General features: G+C 46.5%; 1 protein-coding gene across 1 annotated transcript in view; it reads right to left on the reverse strand.

Annotated features, from left to right (window-relative positions):
• Positions 1–4,693: 4,693 nt before the first annotated feature.
• PFDN1 (prefoldin subunit 1) overlaps positions 4,694–27,215 on the reverse strand; it is a 32,777-nt gene continuing 10,255 nt past the window's right edge. Inside the window, exons 3-4 of the mRNA XM_075344569.1 lie at positions 21,061–21,145; positions 4,694–4,932 (exon numbers count right to left, since the gene is read on the reverse strand). Coding sequence (XP_075200684.1) covers positions 4,849–4,932; positions 21,061–21,145 — 169 coding nt within the window. The 3' untranslated portion in view covers positions 4,694–4,848. The remainder of the gene's footprint in view (positions 4,933–21,060; positions 21,146–27,215) is intronic.

Genomic DNA, 27,215 nt, shown 5'->3' on the forward strand with positions numbered 1-27,215 from the left:
ATACTTCCAGCTTGAGCACCTCCAGCATGAGAAACCATATGTTAGCCAAGCACACCACTAGGTGGTTGAAAGATCTAGGTGAAAAACACGATTTCCAGACTCAAAACTGCCACTTCCCCCATGGCTGCCTGCTTCCCAAACTGGTGTGCAAGAAGGTGGTGCTGATGCCTCTGTGACGCCCCTGGACTAGTCAGGTCGTCACAGGGTACTGCACGCTCTTTATTCTTAGTGCAGGACTCAACCCCTCTTGGTTCTGGGTTTATAGTACTGCCTCCAAAAGCATCCAAAATCCCAATCACATTTCACACCACACCCTGTCAGACACACCAGTGGGCTGCTGGGCTGGAATAGGGCCGCCCACCTAGAGGTCAGGCAGACTGGTGGGAGGGGACAAGTGAATCGGCTCCAGGGGAGCAAAGAGAGAGAGAGAGTGTTACATAAAATAGTTAATAAATAACATTCCCCACGTCTACTTTACATCAGTGCAATTTGTGAAACATTTTTTTTTGTTAATAAGTTAGAAGGGTTCAAAGTTCATCAGCAATTTCTTATTTTTCCAACAAAATTTACAAAACCATTTTTTTTATTTTTAGGGACCACATCACATTTGAAGTGACTGAGAGGCCTAGGTGACAGAAAATACCCAAAAGTGACACCATTTTAAAAACTGCACCTCACACTGCTCAAAACCACATCAAAGAAGAAGTTTATTAACCCTTTAGGTTCTTCACAGGAACCAAAGCAATGTGGAAGGAAAAAAAGATTTTAATTTTTTTCCACCAAAATTTTACTTTAGCGTCAAATTTAGCATTTTCACAATGGTAGAAAAAAAATGCACCATAAAATGCGTTGTGCAATTTCTCCTGAGTACGCAGATACCAAATATGTGGTGGAATCAATTGTTTGGGCGCACAGCAGGGCTCGGAAACGAAGGTGCGCCATTTGAATTTTTGAAAGCAAACTTAGCTGGAATCATTAGCGGATGCCATGTCGTGTTTGGAGACATTATGAGGTGTCTTAACAGTGGAGCTTCCTCACATTTGACCCCATTTTAGAAACTAGACCCCTCAAGGAATATACAGTGCCTACAAGTAGTATTCAACCCCCTGCAGATTTAGGAGGTTTACACATTCGGAATTAACTTGGCATTGTGACATATGGACTGTAGATCAGCCTGGAAGGGTGAAATGCACTGCAGCAAAAAAGAATGTTATTTCTTTTTTTCTTTTTTTTTTTAAATTGTGAAAAGTTTATTCAGAGGGTCATTTATTATTCAACCCCTCAAACCACCAGAATTCTGTTTGGTTCCCCTAAAGTATTAAGAAGTATTTCAGGCACAAAGAACAATGAGCTTCACATGTTTGGATTAATCTCTTTTTCCAGCCTTTTCTGACTAATTAAGACCCTCCCCAAACTTGTGACCAGCACTCATAATGGTCAACATGGGAAAGACAAAGGAGCATTCCAAGGCCATCAGAGACAAGATCGTGGAGGGTCACAAGGCTGGCAAGGGGTACAAAACCCTTTCCAAGGAGTTGGGCCTACCTGTCTCCACTGTTGGGAGCATCATCCGGAAGTGGAAGGCTTATGGAACTACTGTTAGCCTTCCACGGCCTGGACAGCCTTTGAAAGTTTCCACCCGTGCCGAGGCCAGGCTTGTCCGAAGAGTCAAGGCTAACCCAAGGACAACAAGGAAGGAGCTCCGGGAAGATCTCATGGCAGTGGGGACATTGGTTTCAGTCAATACCATAAGTAACGTACTCCACCGCAATGGTCTCTGTTCCAGACGAGCCCGTAAGGTACCTTTAATTTCAAAGCGTCATGTCAAGGCTAGTCTACAGTTTGCTCATGATCACTTGGAGGACTCTGAGACAGACTGGTTCAAGGTTCTCTGGTCTGATGAGACCAAGATCGAGATCTTTGGTGCCAACCACACACGTGACGTTTGGAGACTGGATGGCACTGTATACGACCCCAAGAATACCATCCCTACAGTCAAGCATGGTGGTGGCAGCATCATGCTGTGGGGCTGTTTCTCAGCCAAGGGGCCTGGCCATCTGGTCCGCATCCATGGGAAGATGGATAGCACGGCCTACCTGGAGATTTTGGCCAAGAACCTCCGCTCCTCCATCAAGGATCTTAAGATGGGTCGTCATTTCATCTTCCAACAAGACAACGACCCAAAGCACACAGCCAAGAAAACCAAGGCCTGGTTCAAGAGGGAAAAAATCAAGGTGTTGCAGTGGCCTAGTCAGTCTCCTGACCTTAACCCAATTGAAAACTTGTGGAAGGAGCTCAAGATTAAAGTCCACATGAGACACCCAAAGAACCTAGATAACGTGGAGAAGATCTGCATGGAGGAGTGGGCCAAGATAACTCCAGAGACCTGTGCCGGCCTGATCAGGTCTTATAAAAGACGATTATTAGCTGTAATAGCAAACAAGGGTTATTCCACAAAATATTAAACAGAGGAGGTTGAATAATAATTGACCCACACTTTTATGTTGAAAATTTATTAAAATTTAACTGAGCAACATAACTTGTTGGTTTGTAAGATTTATGCATCTGTTAATAAATCCTGCTCTTGTTTGAAGTTTGCAGGCTCTAACTTATTTGCATCTTATCAAACCTGCTAAATCTGCAGGGGGTTGAATACTACTTGTAGGCACTGTATCTAGATGTTTGATGAGCACCTTGAACCCCCGCGGGCTTTACAGAACTTTATAACGTTAAAGCCATGAAAATGAAAAGAAAAAAAAATAAATACATTTACCACAAAATTGTTACTTCAAGCAGGTAGCCTTTTTTTTTTTTCACAAGTATCAGGAAAAATGCACAATAAAATTTATTGTGCAATTTCTCCTGAGTATGCGGATACCTCACATGTGGTGTAAATCTACATTTTGGGAGCACGGCAGGGCTCAGAAGGAAAGAAGAGCAATGTGAATTTTAGAGCGCACAATTGTCTGTAATAGATAGCGGACGCCATGTAGCATTTGGAGAGCCATGCGAGGTCTTGTTTTGACGTTTCTATTGGTATCATTTTCAGGCACATAACATTTTTGGATCTTTTTTTTATTTTCATTTTTGGTAGGTAGAACAACATGAAATTGCAATTCCGGAATTGTTTTTTGGGATTTTTTTTTCACGTCGTTCACTGTTTGGTAAACGTAAAAACACAGCTATGTTTTGTGGGTCAGTACGGTTACAGCAATACCACAATTGCATAATTTTTTTGCCGCTTTTAAACAATGAAATATTTTACTTAGAAAAAAAAATATTTTTTTGGGTCATTGCTGGATTCTTAGAGCTATAACTTTATTTTTCCACTGATGGAGCTGTGTTGTGGATTGTTTTTTTTGCAGGACAAGATTAAGTTTTCAGTAATGCCATTTTTGTTTATGTTCAAGTTTGATTCCGTTTTATTTCACTTTTTTTCTGTAGTATGATGAAAAATCATTTTTTGAACACTTTTTTTAAGCTAATCACTGAAGGGGTTAAATAGTGTGGCAGTTTTATAGCTCAGGTCGGGTTGGATGCGGTGATACCAAATGTGTACTTTTTTTATATAAATTTTTTTAGGGTATAATTTTTTTGTGATTTTTTTTTACATTTTGCAAGGGTTTGTTTTTTTTACATTTTTTATCTACTCCCTATATGGGACTTTAACTTTTCTTAGTCTGGTCGCTAATGCATTGCAATGCAGTAGCAGCCTAGTAATGCATTATACTGGCAGTGTCAGGCTGCAGATCACCTATCAGACTCTGTTGCAGGCTGGGTCTGACAGACCACTGTAGATGGCAGACCAGGAGGTCATCATGTGACGTCCGGCTGCCATGACAACTCTCGGATCATGTCACAGAACAGGCAGAAGTAAGAGAAGCAGCTCACTGTTCCTCTCTAACTTCTATGTGCTGCGATTGCTATTGATGGCAGCACAGAGACGATTGCAAAGGGTTAACATTACCAGAAACTGATCCAATGAGGTCCTGGTGATGCCTCCGGGCAGAACTACCATTCTGCACCGTCAACCCCTGTGATGGCAGCACTCAGGGGGTCACAATTTCCTCCAGATCTGTCAGACTCTGCTGCAGGTTGAGTCTGACGGGCCACCGTACATGGCAGATCCGGAGGTCATCATGTAACCTCCGGCTGCCATGACAACCTTTGGAGCCCCCGTGATTGTGTTCCAGAAGAGCCGGCAAAGGTAAGAGAAGCAGCTCACTACTCCTCTCTAACAGCGATTGCTGTTGATTGCAGCACATAGACTATCGCAAAGAGTTAACCTCACCAGGACCTGATCCAATCAGGTTCTAATGAGGTCTCCAGGAAGAACTTCCGTTGAGGACTGGAAAGCCAGTGATGGCAGCATGCAGGGGGTCGCTATCACCTCCTGACGACTACCGACTGTTGAAACATCGGCTCTACACAAAGCCCAGCAGAAGCTGGCGTATATTTACAGTCAGTGGTCCTGAAGCAGGTAATGGTGTCTTGCTCCTAGTAACAGCACTTAGGATGTCCTGTTTAAGTTGTTTTACTTAGCTCTGTGACAAGTAAAAAGTTAGCCTTTAGTAATAGAATAACAGTTAACTGGTGTATGACTAGCACCCACTAATTAGTCAGGGTCCCTTTATTTTGCTTTTTTGTGCAAAAATGTGTGAATGGTCTAAGTGAAGTAGAAAAAATAAACTGCTTTAGCAACAATAAAAAGTTTAATGATATCAATTAATTTATGCAAATAAACAAGGCGACTCCGTGTGCAACTCAAAAATGTCAGCACAACACATCTGCTATAAGGCTGAATGTATCCGAACCATTTCAACACTCAACAGGAACATTTTAGTGCCATTACATTGATTTTCTAGCCAATAGCATTTCTCTAATGTTGTCTTCAGCTTCTTTCACACTTCGCTCTAGATACGACTTTTTCTGCTGCAAGAAAAAAAATATGCAATATTGGTAAGCTGCATATACAAAATATTCAAAAGCTAAATGGATATGTGAGGGCAGGTTTATGAAAAGTGTAACATCAAAGAGCTCACATTTCTGTACTGATCTGAAAGTAAAAAGCCTTATCAGAATGATAATTTAGCTCTTATTTATTACTCTGTCTGATGAAAGGAAGGAAGAGGCAGACATCTGTCAGGTATTGTAGAGAATTCATGGAAGTTAGCAGGGCTGAGCTACAATATCATACACAACACATGGAGTCGTGCGCTGCAGTTGTAGGAAGATATCTGTCCAAAATTTAAAAAAAAAATGGCTATTTAAAGAATGACATAACTGCAGTGAGCACAATAGACACATTGTAATCCTGTGTTATATTCTTTTAGCATAATCTCCCACAAAAGCATTGCACTTGACAAAGATAAAAAAAATGTGTAAAAGTCACTACAAGTGGCATTTGCCAGTAAGGAGATTTTTTTTATGATGGATCAACAGTTCATAGACACTCAGTAGAAAAGTAATGATATTTGACCATTGCAATGGTGCAACTCCAATGAAAGACTCTTCTATTTTAATGCCAAGTTAAGCCTTACACTAAAGTCAGCTGAACCTGCTAATATCGGCCAACAGTCTCCCGTTTAAGGGGCCTCTCTGAGCAATCTCTATAAGGCCTCTTTCACACGTCAGTGAAAAACACACACATTTTTCACTGACGTGATAAAAGGTGCGTATGTCCCCCTCTGTGCCGTGATTTTGGCACATGTGATCTCCGTGGGCTATCAGTTTTAATACATGGAGATCAGGCAATTATGCTCACCTGTCTACGCTCCTGTGGTCCATGGTGCTGAATTTCCAATTATGCTGTGTCCGGCCGCTGCAGTCTCCCAGGTGCAGCTTCTTCCCAGTCGGCTTTGCAGTGCATATGTATGAGCATAATTAGCCGACCTGGAAGCAGGAGACCGCATTCCTGAAGACTGGTGAATTTACAAAGCTTTTTATTTTAAAATGTACGTGACTTTTCTCGTACGGGTTTCACAGCTCACACCATAGTGTGGTCCAGGGGACATCAGTGATGCCAGAAAAAAAATGGACTTGTTTCAGTGCGGAACACGCGTGTACGCCACACGGAAACACGTCAGTGAGAAATCACTGATGTGTGCGCAGATGCATTGATTTTAATGGGTCTGTGTATGTCCATGATTCTGGGATGTATAAAAACTGTCACATACAGCGTCGGTCTGGCGTGCCGGGGTAGTGGGGAAACCCCCGGTAGGTCCCGACCTGGTCTTCAATCTAAGCTGTCTCCGGCAGCCTGCAGGGCCCCCACCGGGTGTATTAAAATGACCTGCAGCCGCGGCTCCTTTGACCGTCGGGACGCCGCCCAGGTGATGATACTGCATGTAGCAGTCAGATCATGACAATCTGACTGCTACATACCTTTCCCGACGGTCATTTTAATACACCTGGCGGGGGCTCTGCAGGCTGCCGGAGCTACAGGGGGGCAGAAGGAGGCAGTCCTGACCTGGAGCTTATGAGCTGTAGCGCGGCAGGGGCAGAACAGAAAGCTCCTGTCGAGAAGAAGAAAATGCAGCCAGGACCTGCGATGACTCATGCACATGTGACCGTGTGGGAGGAGCCGGGTAGGAGAAGGAGAAGTGCCCGGGGCTGGTAATGAGACCAAGGAAATATTGTGATAATGATTTTGTGAAAAATCTTGCTTTTCGCCAGTAATGAGAGATGAGGGGTGCTTGGGGGAGGTGTGTGTGCAGGGTGAGTGGCATATGAGGGGCCACACTGTGACAGAGGGGTCTTAAGTGATACAGGGTGTGTAGTACATGGGGTCTCAATGTGTTTGAGAGAGGGGTAATTTGTTGTACAGCCAGTATGTCTGAGATATACAGGGCATGAGGGTGCTGAGTGTGTGTGATTTGGGGGTGCAGGGTGTGTGCACAAGTCCCTGCTGTGTGATATAAGTGAAGTCCACACAGTAACCATATATCAGTAGGGATTAGGGAAAGAGGGATAGCAGCAGTCACAGCATGGGATGTGATGAGCTCAGCACCCAGCTTTCCTATGTTCTGATATCCATCTTGACCTCTGCTCCCAACTTTCCCATTCTCTGAAGCGCTGCAGAATATCTTAGCGCTATATAAAAATAAAGATCTGATTTGATTATGGGAAAGCTGGGTACTGAGGACAAGCTGGCTATCAGAACATAGAAAAGCTGTGTGCTGAGGGAAAGAGCCGAGTGTCAGTGTCACTATCCTGTATCCCCAGTGTCACTATCCTGTATCCCCAGTGTCACTATCCTGTATCCCCAGTGTCACTATCCTGTATCCCCAGTGTCACTATCCTGTATCCCCAGTGTCACTATGCTGTACCCCCAGTGTCACTATGCTGTACCCCCAGTGTCACTATGCTGCACCCCCAGTGTCACTATGCTGTACCCCCAGTGTCAGTGTCTTAGGCTATATGTAAGTACTATTCAGGGGGGCCTCTATATGTGATGACAGTACAGGAGGGGCCTCAATATAAATACATGTTAAAAAAAAAAAAAAGCCTGATCTGCCCATAGAGCAGTATTGTCAGAATACACAGGAGTAGTGAAGGGTTTATCCAACATGTAAGACTAGTTTGGAAACCATAGTGCGGCTTTATAGGCCTCTGTCCCCACAGAAGGACTGTCTACATCCAGTAGATACTGGGGGCCGATCATTACCTGATAATTATGTAAATGTTGAAGGTGGAAAGAGAAGACAAATATTCACCAGAGTCTCCACATGGAAGAGTGTATGGAGGGTAATGCTTTACACCCCCACATATTGATTCTTAGGTCCTGTTCGCACTGGAAAATTGCATTTCCTTAGGAAAATTCTGCACACGCAGCAAAAAAAAAAAAAAAAAAAAAAAAAAACGCACCAAAAACCGCATCCGGATTTGCCGCGTTTTTGGTGCGGATTTGCCGCGGTTTTTCTGCGGGTTGCTCCCTGCAGTTTTTAACCAATATTTAATGGCAAACACGCAGGTACCTGCGGAGATTAAGTGACGTGCTACTTCTTTTTGTTGCAGAAATTCTGCAGCACAGCATTTTGATTTTTAAATAGATTTTGCTGGAGAAGGACTGCAGGACAGTTATGAACAAATTCTGCTGCAAAATCCGCGGCAAAATGCGCAGTGTGCACACAGGGCCTAATAGGGGATTTCCTAAATAGATGGCAGCAGAGGTGGATTAATTTTAGTAATCTTTTCCCTCTGAAGATGCTGGATAGCATTTTGCTTCACTGTGAATATTATTAGGCTGATGGACTCGGTGTTTTCCTAGGACAAGGAATGTCCGTGTGTAAGAAAAACTGCGACTGACTGTAAATAATAGATTCCATTATTAACTACAAAAATAGATGCTACAAGAAATCATGTGATATCTGCAGGGCACAGTACAGGTCTCTTTTACACACTGTAGAGTTTGCTAAAAGGCATATGTTATACTGAGAGAAGCCGAAAATGAACAAGTAATAAAAAACATTTATGGTAGTTATAGTGTGGGCCCTAGAGTCAATTTCCCTGGTAGGCCCTGTGGAGACACGGGGCTCAGTGGGTACTCTCGCCCACTAAAACCCGCCGCGTGGCTCAGGGCTCATCCCAACTGAACGCCGGCCTCCTTAACCGTGGGCGTAACACTACTCAGACAACACAGGGTGAGGGAACCACCATAACTAGACTTTATTGGATCCCCAAACAATTAACGGCACATAACACATAACCAGCAAAACACAAAAGTAACAGGCAACAGAGTCTCACCCTTCCGCTGGCTCACCAGGGATTTAGAATGTCCTTGCCTCAGAGGTTCCAGGGCCGCTTACTCCAATCCAGCAGCACCCCGCTTTTGGCGGGCACCCACCGAGAAAGGAATAATGCCAGATTTAGAAAGCTGTCTGAGGTCTGCAAAGTCTGTAACAGGTGACTGAACTGTCCCAACTTGAGTGTCCTCCTTAGGTAGTCCTGGTTTGATGTTAAAATCCTGGCAGCCGGAGTCGAAATCCCTAGGCTGTGGATATGGTCTCCAACCGGGACCGGAGTCCCTAGATTGAAGCCATAAGATATCCTGATCCTCTAGTCAGCTCCAAAGAGCTTAGACTGGATCCATCAACCTTCATCAACCCTGGTAGCTTAAAGAAGTCCCTTTTAAAGCCATAACCTTCCCTTAGGATACACTGCGTCCTCATCGATTGGTTGGACAAGATTGCTTCTCCCATTGGATGAATTTCAAGCTGCATGGATAATGTTCATTTAAATGATGAGCATAGAAAGACTCAGTATATCTACATGGAGTTGGCAAGTCACCGACTAGACAATGGCTACTAAGGTAATTACAATATCAATACACAACTACAATACAATGGTTACTGGAAATGTCTGGAGAACAATACGTCTGGCTTTCAGTGGCCAACACAATTACATTGAGTCAACAAGAGTCTTGTAAAAACAATGAGGGACTTCTCCCCCGTCTATAGACAATCTATCATGCTGTCTGGCTGGATTTTAAGAAACTTTAACCCATGAGAGTCCATGTTGTCACATTCCTCCCCCTTCTTAATATTAGCCAGACATGATAGGCTTCCGATCATCCTTCTCCTCTTGACGGCATTGTCCTTTTTAATGGGGAGGTCAGCAACAGAGGCTTGCATCTATACACCTCCCCCTGATTACCTCCCCCAAATTGAGCAGCCATATTGTGGACAAGCACTAAGGTGGGGTCCATGAGTTGGGCGTGCACAAATCTCCCACTATCAATCCTCCCCCAGTCAATAGCCACAGTGTGGTTAGGCTTACTCACGGTTCTTGGCTCAGAAGTGGATGCTGCAGACTGGGAATGTGAATTATCATTGGAAAAAATGTTAGAAAGATCCACATCCGGGTCCTGCTTGGCTTGGAAGTGGGTGATGTCTGCATCAAACTTACTGGATAGTCCTTGTCCTAGGTCATTCTCCAAAATAACTGGTGTGAGCAGGTAATCCCCAAGCCCCACTTTCACTTCCCTCTGAGTGGTATCCGAAACAGGCTTGGTGGGGCCATCTATGAACCCCACTTCACCTTCCTCCTGGCTAGTCCCCGAAACAACAGGTGTGTGGAGGCTGTCCATAAGCTCCAAATGGACCTCTTCCTGGTCAGACACCAAAGTAACTGGTGTGGGGACGGTGTCCATAAGCTCCACATCAGCCTTGTTCTGGTCAATCTCCACAATGACCGGTATGGGGAGGCTGTTCACAATCCCCACATCGATCGCTTCCTGGTTGGTCCCCAAAATACCAGGTGTGGGGAGGCTGTCCACAAGCTCCACCTCGACCTCTCCTTGGTCGGTCCTAAGGTCCAACTGCACACATGCCAGAGGTACGTCTGAGCGCTGGCCCTCAGCCAGGGAGATGGATAATTGGGAATCTGGTAAAGGGTCTTCTGGGGAAACAATAACTGGGCTTACCAGAGTGGTGGAAGATCCGATGTCTAAGTCCCTGAGCCTGTATATCACCGACCTTGACCGTCTGGATGTGGGAATGGAGGTTGGCTGGTGTACGGTGTCCGGCCTGCCGTAGGGTGTGGACTGGATAAACCACTTCCTCAGCTATTGGTGTTTCTTGGGAGTAGCATTCCTCAGGTCTCGTTAGTTCATCTCGGCATATGTTGACTGGTTGGACTGGCAGACGGGCTCCAAACATGCGGCCTCGGTTTTGGAGACAATCTCTATCTATATGTCCATGGGGCCCACATGTATAACAGCGCCATAGATTGGGCGAGTCACAGGCCCTGTTTGTAGTCCTTTGTTTTGGCGCAGCTTCTGCTGGGTAGCGGGACCATCCTTCTCGACCGGCTGGTGCTAGCAGTACGGCAGCTGGAATCCCATAAACATATTCCAGAACATAAGCCCTCTCTTCTCTTGAGGATCTAGGCCCCAATGCATCCAACAACGCTGTGGCTTGGGCCATTTTGGACCAAGTTGATTCCCGATTGTCACTAGATCCATGATGTGGCACATAGTTTAAATCCTCTGGGTCAATATCGGCGGAATCCTCATCGTCCTCTGCATCATTCTGTGTATCCCAACGGACTAATTTCTGGATCAAGTCTGATCGAGTCTCAGCGTTCCAGTAGATAATCTTTCGCCTCTGGCACAGATCCTGTAGCATCCATTTACTGCAGCGGTCGTAACTCCTCTCGTCCCATGGCTGAGCTGGTGGGGTTGGACATGGCAGCGTCCGAAACCTGAATGCCTCCCCTATGGCCTGCTGGGTATGCTTATGTGCCTCCCTGGTTGTTGAGCCCTGGACGGTGTCCAAAAACACCAGTCCGCTGCAGCTCCCCTGGGTAAACCAGGCTGAGTAGTATCCCACTGCTGCCACCAATTGTGGAGACACGAGGCTCAGTGGGTGCTCTCGTCCACTAAAACCCGCCGCCTTTAGAAAGACAGCGTGGCTCAGGGCTCATCCCAACTGAACGCCGGCCTCCTTAACCGTGGGCGTAACACTACTCAGACAACACAGGGTGAGGGAACCACAATAATTAGACTTTATTGGATCCCCAAACAATTAACAGCACATAACACATAACCAGCAAAACACAAATGTAACAGGCAACAGAGTCTCACCCTTCCGCTGGCTCACCAGGGATTTAGAATGTCCATGCCTCACAGGTTCCAAGCTGTCTGAGGTCTGCAAAGTCTGTAACAGGTGACTGAACTGTCCCAACCTGAGCGTCCTCCTTAGGTAGTCCTGGTATGATGTTACAATCCTGGCAGCCGGAGTCGAAATCCCTAGGCTGTGGATATGGTCTCCAACCGGGACCGGAGTCCCTAGATTGAAGCCATAAGATATCCTGATCCTCTAGTCAGCTCCAAAGAGCTTAGACTGGATCCATCAACCTTCATCAACCCTGGTGCCTTTAAGAAGTCCCTTTTATAGCCATAACCTTCCCTTAGGATACACTGCGTCCTCATCGATTGGTTGGACAAGATTGCTTCTCCCATTGGATGAATTTCAAGCTGCATGGATAATGTTCATTTAAATGATGTACATAGAAAGACTCAGTATATCTACATGGAGTTGGCAAGTCACCGACTAGACAATGGCTACTAAGGTAATTACATTATCAATACACAACTACAATACAATGGTTACTGGAAAAGTCTGGAGAACAATACGTCTGGCTTTCAGTGGCCAACACAATTACATTGAGTCAACAAGAGTCTTGTAAAAACAATGAGGGACTTCTCCCCCATCTATAGACAATCTATCATGCTGTCTGGCTGGATTTTAAGAAACTTTAACCCATGAGAGTCCATGTCGTCACAGGCTACTCACACCCCAGTACAACCCTGGTCACATATGTACCAGAATCACTGATGTGTGAATGGGTCCTAAGAGGAGGCAGTTTATCTAACCACCAAACTAATTGGAAGTGGAATGTCCAAAGCCCTGACCCTTTTCTACATGGTATCCTCTGTCGAATAATTAATTCATCATCTGCCAGGTGACAGAAGGAACCAACCAACGAAGCAGGTGGCCTTCTTGTCCTGAATGGAGATAAGCCGCTGGCATATGTGATAAGTTGTGGCTTTCTCAGAGAACACAGAAGGTGAGAGCATTCTTGTGTATGGGAAGTTAGGAGAAAAAGCTTTTGGACTTGCCTTTAGTTCCTGCTATTAGGTATTCTGGGATGGCTGATACGCCATCATAAGATTTATGCTAAAAACAAAACAAAACAAAACCCTACAATAGTTCTGTCCAAATGACAGTACATATATATATATATATATATATAAAAAAAAACACATACATACATATACAGTCAGGGCCAGAAATATTTGGACAGTGACACAAGTTTTGTTATTTTAGCTGTTTACAAAAACATGCTCAGAAATACAATTATATATATATATATATAATATGGGCTGAAAGTGCACACTCCCAGCTGCAATATGAGAGTTTTCACATCCAAATTGGAGAAAGGGTTTAGGAATCATAGCTCTGTAATGCATAGCCTCCTCTTTTTCAAGGGACCAAAAGTAATTGGACAAGGGACTCTAAGGGCTGCAATTAACTCTGAAGGCGTCTCCCTCGTTAACCTGTAATCAATGAAGTAGTTAAAAGGTCTGGAGTTGATTACAGGTGTGTGGTTTTCCATTTGGAAGCTGTTGCTGTGACCAGACAACATGCGGTCTAAGGAACTCTAAATTGAGGTGAAGCAGAACATCCTGAGGCTGAAAAAAAGAAAAAATCCATCAGAGAGATAGAAGACATGCTTGGAGTGGCAAAATCAACAGTCGGGTACATTCTGAGAAAAAAGGAATTGACTGGTGAGCTTGGGAACTCAAAAAGGCCTGGGCGTCCACGGATGACAACAGTGGTGGATGATCGCCGCATACTTTCTTTGGTGAAGAAGAACCCGTTCACAACATCAACTGAAGTCCAGAACACTCTCAGTGAAGTAGGTGTATCTGTCTCTAAGTCAACAGTAAAGAGAAGACTCCATGAAAGTAAATACAAAGGGTTCACATCTAGATGCAAACCATTCATCAATTCCAAAAATAGACAGGCCAGAGTTAAATTTGCTGAAAAACACCTCATGAAGCCAGCTCAGTTCTGGAAAAGTATTCTATGGACAGATGAGACAAAGATCAACCTGTACCAGAATGATGGGAAGAAAAAAGTTTGGAGAAGAAAGGGAACGGCACATGATCCAAGGCACACCACATCCTCTGTAAAACATGGTGGAGGCAACGTGATGGCATGGGCATGCATTGCTTTCAATGGCACTGGGTCACTTGTGTTTATTGATGACATAACAGCAGACAAGAGTAGCCGGATGAATTCTGAAGCGTACCGGGATATACTTTCAGCCCAGATTCAGCCAAATGCCGCAAAGTTGATCGGACGGCGCTTCATAATACAGATGGACAATGACCCCAAGCATACAGCCAAAGCTACCCAGGAGTTCATGAGTGCAAAAGAAGGGAATTTTGTTACTTACCGTAAATTCCTTTTCTTCTAGCTCTTATTGGGAGACCCAGACGATTGGGGTATAGCTACTGCCCTCCGGAGGCCACACAAAGCACTACACTAAAAAGTGCAAGGCCCCTCCCCTTCTGGCTATACCCCCCCGTGGTATCACGGGTTCTCCAGTTTTAGTGCCAAAGCAAGAAGGAGGAAGCCAATAACTGGTTTAAACAAATTAACTCCGAATAACGTCGGAGAACTGAAAAACCGTTCAACATGAACAACATGTGTACCCGCAAACAACCAAGAAATCCCGAAGGACAACAGGGCGGGTGCTGGGTCTCCCAATAAGAGCTAGAAGAAAAGGAATTTACGGTAAGTAACAAAATTCCCTTCTTCTTCAGCGCTCTATTGGGAGACCCAGACGATTGGGACGTCCAAAAGCTGTCCCTGGGTGGGTAAAGAGATACCTCATGTTAGAGCTGCAAAACAGCCCTCCCCTACGGGGATGTCACTGCCGCCTGCAGGACTCTTCTACCTAAGCTGGCATCCGCCGAAGCATAGGTATGCACCTGATAATGTTTGGTGAAAGTGTGCAGACTCGACCAGGTAGCTGCCTGGCACACCTGTTGAGCCGAAGCCTGGTGTCGTAGCGCCCAGGACGCACTCACGGCTCTGGTTGAATGGGCTTTCAGCCCTGAAAGAACCGGAAGCCCTGCAGAACGGTAGGCTTCCAGAATTGGTTCTTTGATCCATCGAGCCAGGGTGGCTTTAGAAGCCTGCAACCTCTTGCGCGTACCAGCGACAAGGGCATCGGAACGGCGTACGGGCGCCGTGCGGGAAATGTAGATTCTGAGTGCTCTCACCAGATCTAGCAAACGTAAATCATTCTCATACCGGTGAACCGGATGAGTGCAAAAGGACGGTAAGGAGATATCCTGATTAAGATGAAACTAGGATACGACCTTAGGGAGAAACTCCGGAATGATGCGCAGCACTACCTTGTCCTGGTGAAACACCAGGAAGGGAGCCTTGGATGACAGAGCTGCCAGCTCAGACACTCGCCGAAGCGATGTGATCGCAACGAGAAACGCCACCTTCTGTGACAGGCGAGAAAAGGAAACTTCCTTCAGAGGCTCGAAAGGCGGCTTCTGGAGAGCAACTAGAACCCTGTTCAGATCCCATGGATCCAACGGCCGCTTGTACGGGGGTACGATATGACAAACCCCCTGCGGGAACGTGCGCACCTTAGAAAGACGTGCTAGACGCTTCTGAAAAAACACGGATAGTGCTGAGACTTGCCCTTTGAGGGAGTCTAGCGACAAGCCCTTTTCTAACTCCTATTGTAGGAAGGAAAGAAAGATAGGCAATGCAAATGGCCAGGGAGACACTCCCTGAGTAGAGCACCAGATTAAGAAAATCTTCCACGTTCTGTGGTAGATCTTAGCAGACGTGGGCTTCCTAGCCTGTCTCATGGTGGCAACGACCCCTTGGGATAATCCTGAAAACGCTAGGATCCAGGACACAAAAGCCACACAGTCAGGTTCAGGGCCGCAGAATTCCGATGGAGAAAACGGCCCTTGAGACAGTAAGTCTGGTCGGTCTGGTAGTGACCCCGGTCGGCCGACCGTGAGATGCCACAGATCCGGGTACCACGATCTCCTCGGCCAGTCTGGTGCGACGAGTATGACGCGGCTGCAATCGGATCTGATTTTTGCGCAGTACTCTGGGCAAGAGTGCCAGAGGTGGAAACACATATGTGAGCCGGAACTGCGACCAATCTTGCACTAAGGCGTCTGCCGCCAGAGCTCTGTGATCGCGCGATCGTGCCATAAATGCCGGGACCTTGTTGGTGTGCCGAGACGCCATTAGGTCGACGTCCGGCACCCCCCAGCGGCAACAGATTTCCTGAAACACGTCCGGGTGAAGGGACCATTCCCCCGCGTCCATGCCCTGGCGACTGAGGAAGTCTGCTTCCCAGTTTTCTACGCCCGGGATGTGAACTGCGGATATGGTGGATGCTGTGTCCTCCACCCACATGAGGATTCGCCGGACTTCCTGGAAGGCTGCTGACTGCGTGTCCCTCCTTGGTGGTTGATGTATGCCACCGCTGTGGAGATGTCCGACTGGATTCGGATCTGCTCCCTTTCTAGCCACTTCTGGAAAGCTAATAGGGTAAGATACCCTGCCCCGATTTCCAGCACATCGAACTGAAGGGTGGACTCCTGCTGAGTCCACGTCCCCTGAGCCATGTGGCGGAGACAAACTGCTCCCCACCCTGACAGACTCGTATCTGTCGTGACCACTGCCCAGGATGGGGGCTATGACAATGAGGTGGGAATAAGCCACTATTGCAGAGAGTCCTCGGCCGTCAGGGAAAGGGAGACTTCCCGTCCAGGGAGGTTGACTGCCCATCCCATTGGCGGAGAATGTCCCATTGCCGTTGGCGCAGATGAAACTGCGCAAAGAGAACTGCCTCGATGGCTGCCACCATCTTCCTTAGGAAGTGCATGAGGCGCCTTAAGGGGTGCGACTGGCCTTGAAGGAGAGACTGCACCTCTGTCCGCAGTGAACGCTGCTGGTTCAGCGGAAGCTTCACTATGGCTGATAGAGTATGAAACTCCATGCCGAGATACGTTAGTGATTGAGTCGGAGACAGATTTGACCTTGCCAAATTGATGATCCACCCGAAAGTCTGGAGAGTCTCCAGCGTAACCTTCAGGCTGCGTTGGCATGCCTCGAGGGAGGGTGCTTTGACGAGTAGATCGTCCAAGTACGGGATCACCGGGTGTCCGTGAGAGTGCAAGACTGCTACCACTGCTGCCATGACCTTGGTGCACATCCGTGGGGCTGTCGCCAGACTGAATGGCAGAGCTACGAACAGAAGATGTTCGTCTCCTATCACAAAACGTAGAAAACGTTGGTGCTCCGTAGCAATTGGCACGTGGAGATAGGCATCTTTGATGTCTGTTGAGGCAAGGAAGTCTCCTCGAGACATTGAGGCAATGACGGATCGGAGGGATCCCATCCGGAACCGCCTGGCGTTCGCATGCTCGTTGAGCAGTTTCAGAACCAGAACAGGACGGAAGGAACCGTCCATTTTTGGAGCCACAAAGAGATTGGAGTACAAACCCTCGCCCTCGTTCCTGAGGGGGGACAGGGATCACCACTCCTGCTCTTAGAGCGTCCACCGCCTGCAGCAGGGCATCTGCTCGGTGGAGAGGTGGGGCCGTTCTGAAGAATGGAGTCGGAGGACGAGAACAGAACACTGTCCTGTGCACGTGAGCACAATGTCCGTCACCCACCGGTCTGTGACCTGTGGCAGCTAAATGTCGCCAAAGGCGGGGGAGTCTGCCATCAACCGCGGATGCGGAGAGAGAGAGAGAGCTGAGAGTCCTGAGGAGACCGCCTTGGTAGCGGTTCCTCCGACTGCCTTCCTTGGGCGAGATTGAGCCCGGCCGGAATCTGAGCCCGTCTGAGGTTTTGTAGCCCTTTTGCACGAGGACAATTGGGACCTGCCGGAGCTTGGGAAGGACCGAAACCTCGACTGTACTTTTAGGACAGTATTAACAGGGTAAGTCGCAGTGCAGACATTGCGGGGTTACGGACGCCTCTGCGGTACAGATGTCCCTGCTCAAGGTCAGCTGCGCAAGAACAGCTGAAAAGGTTAGGTTGCCAATACGGCTGTGGATGCCGGAGCAACCGACACGCCGATAGCCTCCTAGACAGATTTCAACCAGAGTCCATCTGTCTGTGAATGGCATCTTTAAGTGAAGCCCCATCTCCAGTGCAACTATGGCTCTTATGCAAGCCTGGAGATTGGAGAATCCACCTTTGGACCCTGGGTCCAGCGCTGACCACGTCAGGGGAAAAAAGGGATAACGTGTATCCTAAAAACGTTTGGAGAAGACGCTTATCTGGTAAGCGTGGTGTTCCTGGACTGCTTCTCTGAAGTCAGCGTGGCCAGAAAAATACTCAATATCTGCGTGAGATACTGAAAAGGAACTTCTCCTGTTCGTCTCCTATCTCCACTGGGGGAGCTGAGGGAGAAAGATCCAACCTTCCATTGATGGACGGTATAGGATCATTCCGTATGGCGTGACCACCCGGTGTATCCGGATTGAGAGCGATGTCAGTATCAAAGCCCTGAAGAGCTGCCTTTTGGTCAAGTAGATTGCCCATGGGTGCAAGTCTCTATATTATGACTACTCCGTCCCTGTCCATGGACAGGGTTGACAGGAGGTTTCTTTGGCCACAACTAGTAGAGCCCCGGCAGACGAAGTGCTAGAGACCCCGGCAGACGACGTGCTACAGGGGAGCATGCACACAATGGGACGGTGTCATGAACAGCATCCCATGTAGTAAAAACAGCACTGAAATCTGTGTTGCTTTTTTGCCGCTGCCGACTAGCTATCTAGAAGTATATAGCCAAGATTGGTGACCGTACATTGCAATGTATAGCATACAGGCATAAAGTACAAAAGACCACTGCAGTACAAGCAATACAAGCAGCATAGAAGCCTGTGCCCTGGCACCCCTGCTCTTCTGCTGCTGTATACTAGTCATCTAGGGGAATATAGCCCAGAAGAGTGACCCTACAGTGCAATGTATAGCATACAAGCACAAGTACAAATGAACACTGCAGCACATGCAATCCAAGCAGCATAGAAGCCTGTGCCCTGGCACCTCTGCTCTTCTGCTGCTGTAGACTGGTCATCTAGGGGAATATAGCCCAGAAGAGTGACCATACAGTGCAATGTATAGCATACAAGCACAAGTACAAATGCACACTGCAGCCCATGCAATACAAGCAGCATAGAAAAAAACCTGTGCCCCAGCACCCTTGGTTTTCTGCTGCTGTAGTCTAGCCATTCCAGGAGAATATAGCTAAGACTAGCGACTGTACAGTGCAATGTATAGCATATCAGCATAAACACAAATGAACACCTCAGTCGTGCAAAACAAGCAGCCTAGAAAGCCTGTGCTTTAGCACACCTGCTTTCCTGCTGCTGATGTGTCGCTCCCCAAGCGGGCATATAGCGACCTATGTAGTTAAAAACAACACATGTATACACTGCAGTTATATCGTGGTCAGCACTATGTGTGCCTCTTACCGCCCGCCTATAAGCGGGTGTATGATCGCCACCGTCCTGCCTTGGTGCCGAAAGTCCAAGCTCGGTGCAGTAATGGCTGCCGGCTTCTTCCCCAGCTCGTGTGAGGAGGGGCGGGCCGTGGGCGTGCCCCCAAGGCAGAGCGGGAATCCGGCGTCCGACAGTGTGCAGTGAGAGGGCTGGAGCATGTAAAAAGGCTCCAGCCCTCGGCGCTGCTGATTGCTCAGCGTCTGTCCCCTTCCCTGAGTGACAGGGAGGGGGCGGGAACGAAGCGGCACTAGGCCGCAGAAGCCGGGGACTGGAGTTATAAGCGCCGCCGCCGTAAAAGCGCGGTCGGCGCCCAGTCCCCGGCGAACTACAAGTCCCAGCCGCGCCGCCGCTCCCGGAGCGTCCGGCGCGGTAGTTCCCAAAACACAAAGTCACTCAGCAAAGCTGCAGTGACTGTAACCCTTTACTGTCCCCGGCGCACTAGCACACCCAGCAAGTCTGGAGTGTGCTGTGCCTGTGTGTACGGGGACACAGAGTACCTGTAATGGTGCAGGGCCATGTCCCTGAACGGTACTCCAGCTCCGTATCCAGCAGGTTCAAATGGGTCTGTGGATGGAGCCCGGCGTCAGAGCTTTGAGGCCGGCAGGATCCCACTTCCTCAGAGCCCCCCAGGGGGATGTGGAAGGAAAGCAGCATGTGGGCTCCAGCCTCCGTACCAGCAATAGGTACCTCAACCTTACAACACCATCAACGGGTGAGAAGGGAGCATGCTGGGGGCCCCATATGGGCCCTCTTTTCTTCCATCCGAAATAGTCAGCAGCTACTGCTGACTAAAATCTGTGGAGCTATGCGTGGATGTCTGACCTCCTTCGCACAAAGCTTGAAAACTGGAGAACCCGTGATACCACGGGGGGGTATAGCCAGAAGGGGAGGGGCCTTGCACTTTTTAGTGTAGTGCTTTGTGTGGCCTCCGGAGGGCAGTAGCTATACCCCAATCGTCTGGGTCTCCCAATAGAGCGCTGAAGAAAAGTGGAACATTCTGCAATGGCCAAGTCAATCACCAGATCTTAACCCAATTGAGCATGCATTTCACTTGCTCAAATCCAGACTTAAGACGGAAAGACCCACAAACAAGCAAGACCTGAAGGCTGCGGCTGTAAAGGCCTGGCAAAGCATTAAGAAGGAGGAAACCCAGCGTTTGGTGATGTCCATGGGTTCCAGACTTAAGGCAGTGATTGCCTCCAAAAGGATTCGCAACAAAATATTGAAAATAAAAATATTTTGTTTGGGTTTGGTTTATTTGTCCAATTACTTTTGACCTCCTAAAATGTGGAGTGTTTGTAAAGAAATGTGTACAATTCCTACAATTTCTATCAGATATTTTTGTTCAAACCTTCAAATTAAACGTTACAATCTGTACTTGAATTCTGTTGTAGAGGTTTCATTTCAAATCCAATGTGGTGGCATGCAGAGCCCAACTCGCGAAAATTGTGTCACTGTCCAAATATTTCTGGACCTAACTCTGTGTGTGTAATATATATATTATATATATATACATATATATATATACATACACACACACATACATACATATATCTACATACATACACATGTATGGGTATATATATATATATATATATACCCATACATACATATATATACATACATACATATATATACATATATATACATATACACATATACATACATATACATATATATACATACATATACATACATATACATACATATACATACATATACATACATATACATACATATACATACATATACATACATATACATACATATACATACATATACATACATATACATACATATACATACATATACATACATATACATACATATACATACATATACATACATACATATACATACATACATATACATACATACATATACATACATACATATATATACATACATATATATACATACATATATATACATACATATACATACATATATATACATACATATATATACATATATAAAAAAGTACTAACCTCTATCTCCGCAATCTTGTCATCTGCAATTTTCTGTTTATTCAATAGCTGACAGTGAATTTTTTCTTTAGTTTGAAGAACAAACCTAAAATAAGGCAAATCACATTACTAAGCAAATTGTAAAATGTAATTGGAAATAGTTCATTATTAGTTCAAGGGTTTGTGTAAATAAAGTTTAATCGCTGCAAACTATTACAAATGTATTACGGAGTATCACACCTATTCTGAAACAACAATTCAATGATTGTAAGAAGACCATGGACAGGAAGAACAGGCTGTGTAGCGCTTTTTAGCCTTCATATCTCACTTCTCTACCTGTTTGAGAATGTGTGCAAAATAAGAGCAAGGCATCAGAAGGCACTCATTTTTTTATATCATCAGTTTTTATTATTCTACATCTATGCACTATTTAGTTATTTCATTACATTAAGTTTCTATTACCTCTGGAACTATAGTGTCAGTTAAAAACTAGTAGGATTTGTCAAACTGTTGTAAAAAATTGTCCGAAAAAAATTCAACTGACTTGAGGTCCTGGTCTCCTACTGCATACAAAGACATAGGCATCTTCTCCCACTCTTTTCCTTAGGCCTCTGTCACACATATGTGAAAATCACGCACGTGTCGCGAGACACGTATTTTCCCTGCGTGTTGCGTTTGGTAAGTACGTGTCTCCGGTACGTGCGGGCCACGTGTGTTCTACGTGTGCTATCCATGATAACACACGGAGAACTGGTAATTTGCATATTTACATGGTCCTTGGTGCTGTCCAGGGTACTGATCTTCAGTCTCTAGCCCTGCCGACTCCCCGCTGCTGCAGCTTCCAGCCGCAGTGAAGTGAATATTAAATGAGCATAATGAGCGGCGGCCGGAAGCAAGTGACAGCAGCGGCAGAGACAGGAGGCCTGGAGAAGGTGAGTAAAGGTTTGTTATTTTTTTCTCTGACTCTGACACATGAGTTTTCTCCGGCGCTTGTCACACGGGACCGCATCCACACTACATCCGTGTGGTACGGGTGCGGGCCATGTGACACCCGTGATGCCGAAGAAAAATGGACATGTCAGCGTGAGAAACACACGGACACACGTAAGTACGGAACGGACACACGTTCCGTTCCAAAATACTTACGTGTGTTCAATACATTAGGAATACATTGGTCCACATGTGCCCGTGTCTCCGGTACGTGAGAAAACTGTCAAACACGTACCGGAGGCACGAACGTGTGACAGAGGCCTTAAAGGGGTTCTCTGTTTATTAGGTAAATTAAGCAGTGGGCAAACAGGGTGTTAAAAGAACAAAAGCATGCACACTCACTCCAGCGCTTGCTGAATTGCATCGGACACGGATTGGCTGCAGGTTGGTGACATCACCACTCCCAGCTGGCCCTGATCACAGCAGAGCAGGAGGCAAATATACATTCTTTTACTGTTAACCCTCTTACTGCCACTGCCAAAGTCTTTGCACTGGACCCCTTTTAAAGCAGTTGTACCAAAGTACTGTAGAAAAGGAGATAACTTGCCAATCACTGACGCCCTAGCTACATGTGTCTCAGCAGCTGGTTAAGGGATAACTTTGAGGAATCATTTTGATGCCTTGTCTATACAGACTTTCTGTAGTGCTACTGATTGATTTTAATTATGGAGTTATCACTTAGACTGTGTAGCACTACAAAAAGTCTCAGTATAGACCTGACTTCACACTTATCAAATCAGAGTCAACCATATCAAAAAATGTAGGGACGACACGAGGAATGGTGAACAGGATGGATGACAACACTGAGCTTGAAGAAAACGTGCTCACTGTTATTTTACAAATATTTAATAAGACATAGTTGTCAAGCTCTCTTTAAAGGGAATTTGATACCTTGTTTTTTGCCACCTAATCTGAATGCAGAATAATGTAGAAACAGAGACCCTGACTCCAGCAATGTGTTTCTTACAGCGCTGCTTGCTCTACTTTTGATATAATCACTGTTTTATCATCAGGATATCATCAATAGAAGACTAGTAAACCTGCTGCCAGGTAGTCATCCACATTCATGAGCTCTGTATAACCCAACACCCCCCACTGATTGGGAGCTTTCTGTGTAGACTGTGCATAGACAGAAAACTGACAATCAGCGTTGTGGGTGGGGTTATACAACACTCAGTATTCAGAGAACTGCTAGATCTTCAGTAGAGAAAACTGACAGCAAGCAGTCCAGTAAGTAACGCATTGCTGGAATCAGGGTCTTTGTCCCTTCCCTACATCACACTGCTCTCAAAGCATAGCAAAACCCTATTGACAGATTCCCGTTAAATTAAGTGTTCATCAATTGTTACAGTCCATCTTTATCAGTTGCTTTTCACTCTCTCCTTGCCGCCAGGCTTATTTCAGATGTTTTTTTCCTTATAATGATAATTAATAATTGTATTCATTTATATAGCGCTATTAATTCCACAGCGGTTTACATACATTGGCTTATATCAGCAATATGTATCTATTTCACTTCTACAATGGAAGCCTTCATCTTAAGCCATTGTATAAGGCAGTGATGGCGAACCTATGGCACGCGTGCCACCAGGGGCACGCTGAGCCCATTCTGGTGGCACGCGTGCTGTCGCCCGATGCTGCAGCTTTGGTCTGCTAGTGCAGTGGCGCCGGCAGATCAAATCTGTGTTGGAGAGGAGGAGACATTTCTCCTCCGCTCTAACACTCCTCCTCTCCCAGGCTGCAGTGGGTTGCCTAGGAGACGGAGGAGCAGCGCCACCTGCTGGCCGCGTGGGAACTGAGGACCCAGCAGCGCGCAGCAGGGGAGCGTGCGCAGGTAAGTTGTGTGTTGCTTTTTTTTTTTTCATAACTCGTGTGCGGCAGCGCCAGCATGGGGTGGGAGAGGGGGAACGCACATGGCAGCGTGGGGTGGGAGAGGGGGAACGCACATGGCAGCGTGGGGGAACACGCATGCCAGCATGGGGGGGGGGGGGGTGACATGCATGCCAGGATGGGGGGGGGGGGGGATGACATGCATGCCAGGATGGGGGGGGGATGACATGCATGCCAGGATGGGGGGGGATGACATGCATGCCAGGATGGGGGGGGATGACATGCATGCCAGGATGGGGGGGGGGGAAACATGCATGCCAGGATGGGGGGGGGGGAAACATGCATGCCAGGATGGAGGAAAACATGCATGCCAGGATGGAGGAAAACAAGCATGCCAGGATGGAGGAAAACATGCATGCCAGGATGGAGGAAAACATGCATGCCAGGATGGAGGAAAACATGCATGCCAGGATGGAGGAAAACATGCATGCCAGGATGGAGGAAAACATGCATGTCAGGATGGAGGAAAACATGCATGCCAGGATGGGGGGGGGGGAAACATGCATGCCAGGATGGGGGGGGAAACATGCATGCCAGGATGGAGGAAAACATGCATGCCAGGATGGAGGAAAACATGCATGCCAGGATGGAGGAAAACATGCATGCCAGGATGGAGGAAAACATGCATGCCAGGATGGAGGAAAACATGCATGCCAGGATGGAGGAAAACATGCATGCCAGGATGGAGGAAAACATGCATGCCAGGATGGAGGAAAACATGCATGCCAGGATGGAGGAAAACATGCATGCCAGGATGGAGGAAACATGCATGCCAGGATGGAGGAAACATGCATGCCAGGATGGAGGAAACATGCATGCCAGGATGGAGGAAACATGCCACGATAGGGTACATTTACCAGGAAGGGGTACATTTACCTGGATGGGGTAAATTAACCAGGATTGGGAACATTTACCAGGAATGGGGTACATGCCGGGATGGGGGAACATTTACAAGGATGGGCAATATGTCAGGATGGGGTACATTTACCAGCATGGGGGAACATGCAAGAATGGGTAACATTTACCAGGATGGAGGACATTTACCAGGATGGGGCCATGATGGGGACAAATATACCAGAATGTAGGAAATCTATATCAGGATGGGGGACATGTTTACCAGGAAGTGGCCGAGGAAGGGGGACAGAACTACACAATGAAAGGGGAGGGGAGCCACTCACACGTCTTTATGGGATTTCAAGATGTTCAGACTTTGAAATGTAGATGTGGATTACAGGATGACATCTGATTGCATTCCAGGCTAAAATCTCTGTCTAATATGCCTCAATTTTTTTCCAGAAAGATCAATCCAACTGCTGTGTCTGGAAAGGGCAGGGGCTCAGTTTCAATGTGTGGTAAGCATGCATGAGCGTGATGCCCCCTGCTGAAGAGAAGACGGCAAAGGTAAGATTAAAATCAATTATTTACATAATAGGATTGGTAGGCACTTCGGAAAAAAAATTGGGTTTAGGGCTACAGTTTGGGCACTCGGCCTGTAAAAGGTTCGCAATGACTGGTATAAGGCATACAGTGGCATAAATTGGTTACTGACACGCATTGTGGAAATCAAACCCTTAACCACAGAGCTGGGCAAGATGCTGTCTGAGGGCCACAACTGTCCCTTTTGCTAATCTTGTTTGTCCCGCAGACAGAGACAATCAGAGGGTCACATACACATACATACACATTCCCATAAGCCACACCATGTGATCATACGCCGCCTGCTTCCAGATATCACCGCTATCCACACTCTCAGGATGCAGACAGCCATGAATACATTGGTGGAAGACGAAGTAACCAGCTCCTTCTTCCACCAGTCATCGTGTGAGGCAGCAGACGCGATAACATCACACCATCGCGTCTGCTGTACGGAGAGTCTGTGCACTACAGACAGGAGCAGAGTGCAGCACTGGGGGAACAGGACCAAGGTACGTGTGTGTTTTCTTTTTTATATGTGTATGGAATGTGTGTGTGTGTGTGTGTGTGTGTGTGTGTGTGTGTGTGTGTGTGTGTGTGTGTGTGTGTGTATGTATGTATGTATGTATGTATGTATGTATGTATGTATGGAGCTATGTATACAGCGGGCCATGTGGGAGCTCATACTGTATATAGGGGCTATGAGGGCTCATACTATATTTAGGAGGCTATGCGGGGGCACATATGGTATACAGGGCACCAGGTGCAGGCTTGTACTGTTTTTAGGCAGGCTCCTACTGTGTGTCGAGGGGCTACTGGCAGCTCTAACAGGCTATGCTGGGTGAGAGCTCATACTGTATATAGAGAGGCTATGTGGGGGTTCATACTGTATATGGGGGGGTTGTGCAGGTTCATACAGTCGCACACTTAATTCTGCTCGATATTAAATGATAAAAAAAATATATATAATTGTAAATTATAATTTAAAATGATAATTATGTTAATATTAATATTGAGCAGAATTAATTTAAAAATATTGGACTGGCCATCCACAACAGTCATGGTCTTATGTGGACCCTTGAGAAAATTAATTGCACACAGCTGTTTTATGACATTCCTTTAACCCCTTCATTGCCTTTGACATACCCATGTAAGGCCACGCGCATGCTGCGGATTTACCGCGGACTTGCCACAGAAAATGTTTCTAACATTTCTGCAGTCATTCCCCAGCAGAACGTATGGGTATAAAAAAAAATGCTGTGCGCACACTGTTTTTTTTATACATGCAGATTTACCCGCAGAATTAATGAGCAGGTCACTTCTTTTCTGCAGGTACCTGCGTTTTTTGCCATAGATAATGGTAAAAACCCGCAGGGATCAACCTGCGGAAAAACCGAGTCAAATCCGCACCAAACCGTGGCAAATCCGCATGCGGATTTCGTTGCAGTTTTGGCGCGGTGTTTTACCGCAGGTGCGTGATTCTTTCAGAGGGTCCGGTTTTTCCTTAAGAAAAAGTAATTTTCTAGTGCGCACATAGCCTAAAGGTCTGGAAGAGATCCCGCCATCTGCTGTATTCGCACGATTGCCACCAGGAGTTCAGTTTAAGAGATTAATGAACTCCGGCTGTCAAGGCTAATTAAATAGCGATTGCAGCATTTAGGAGATTGGGAGAAGGCATGCGCTCTGTTTCCCACTTGATCAGCACCCTTGCAATGTAATTGCAGGCTACCGATCATTGCCATGGCAACCCGACGTCAAATAATTGCCTCTAGGTTTGCTGGCTACAGTGGTATGTTAAACCATGCCAGGATCATGGTCTAAAAGGTGTCCTGTCAGTGTCACGCTAATAGGTGTAATGCATTACAATGCATTATACCAGCGAT

Source organism: Anomaloglossus baeobatrachus, chromosome 4 (genome assembly GCF_048569485.1).
Source record: "Anomaloglossus baeobatrachus isolate aAnoBae1 chromosome 4, aAnoBae1.hap1, whole genome shotgun sequence".
In the NCBI taxonomy this organism is placed as follows: domain Eukaryota; kingdom Metazoa; phylum Chordata; class Amphibia; order Anura; family Aromobatidae; genus Anomaloglossus; species Anomaloglossus baeobatrachus.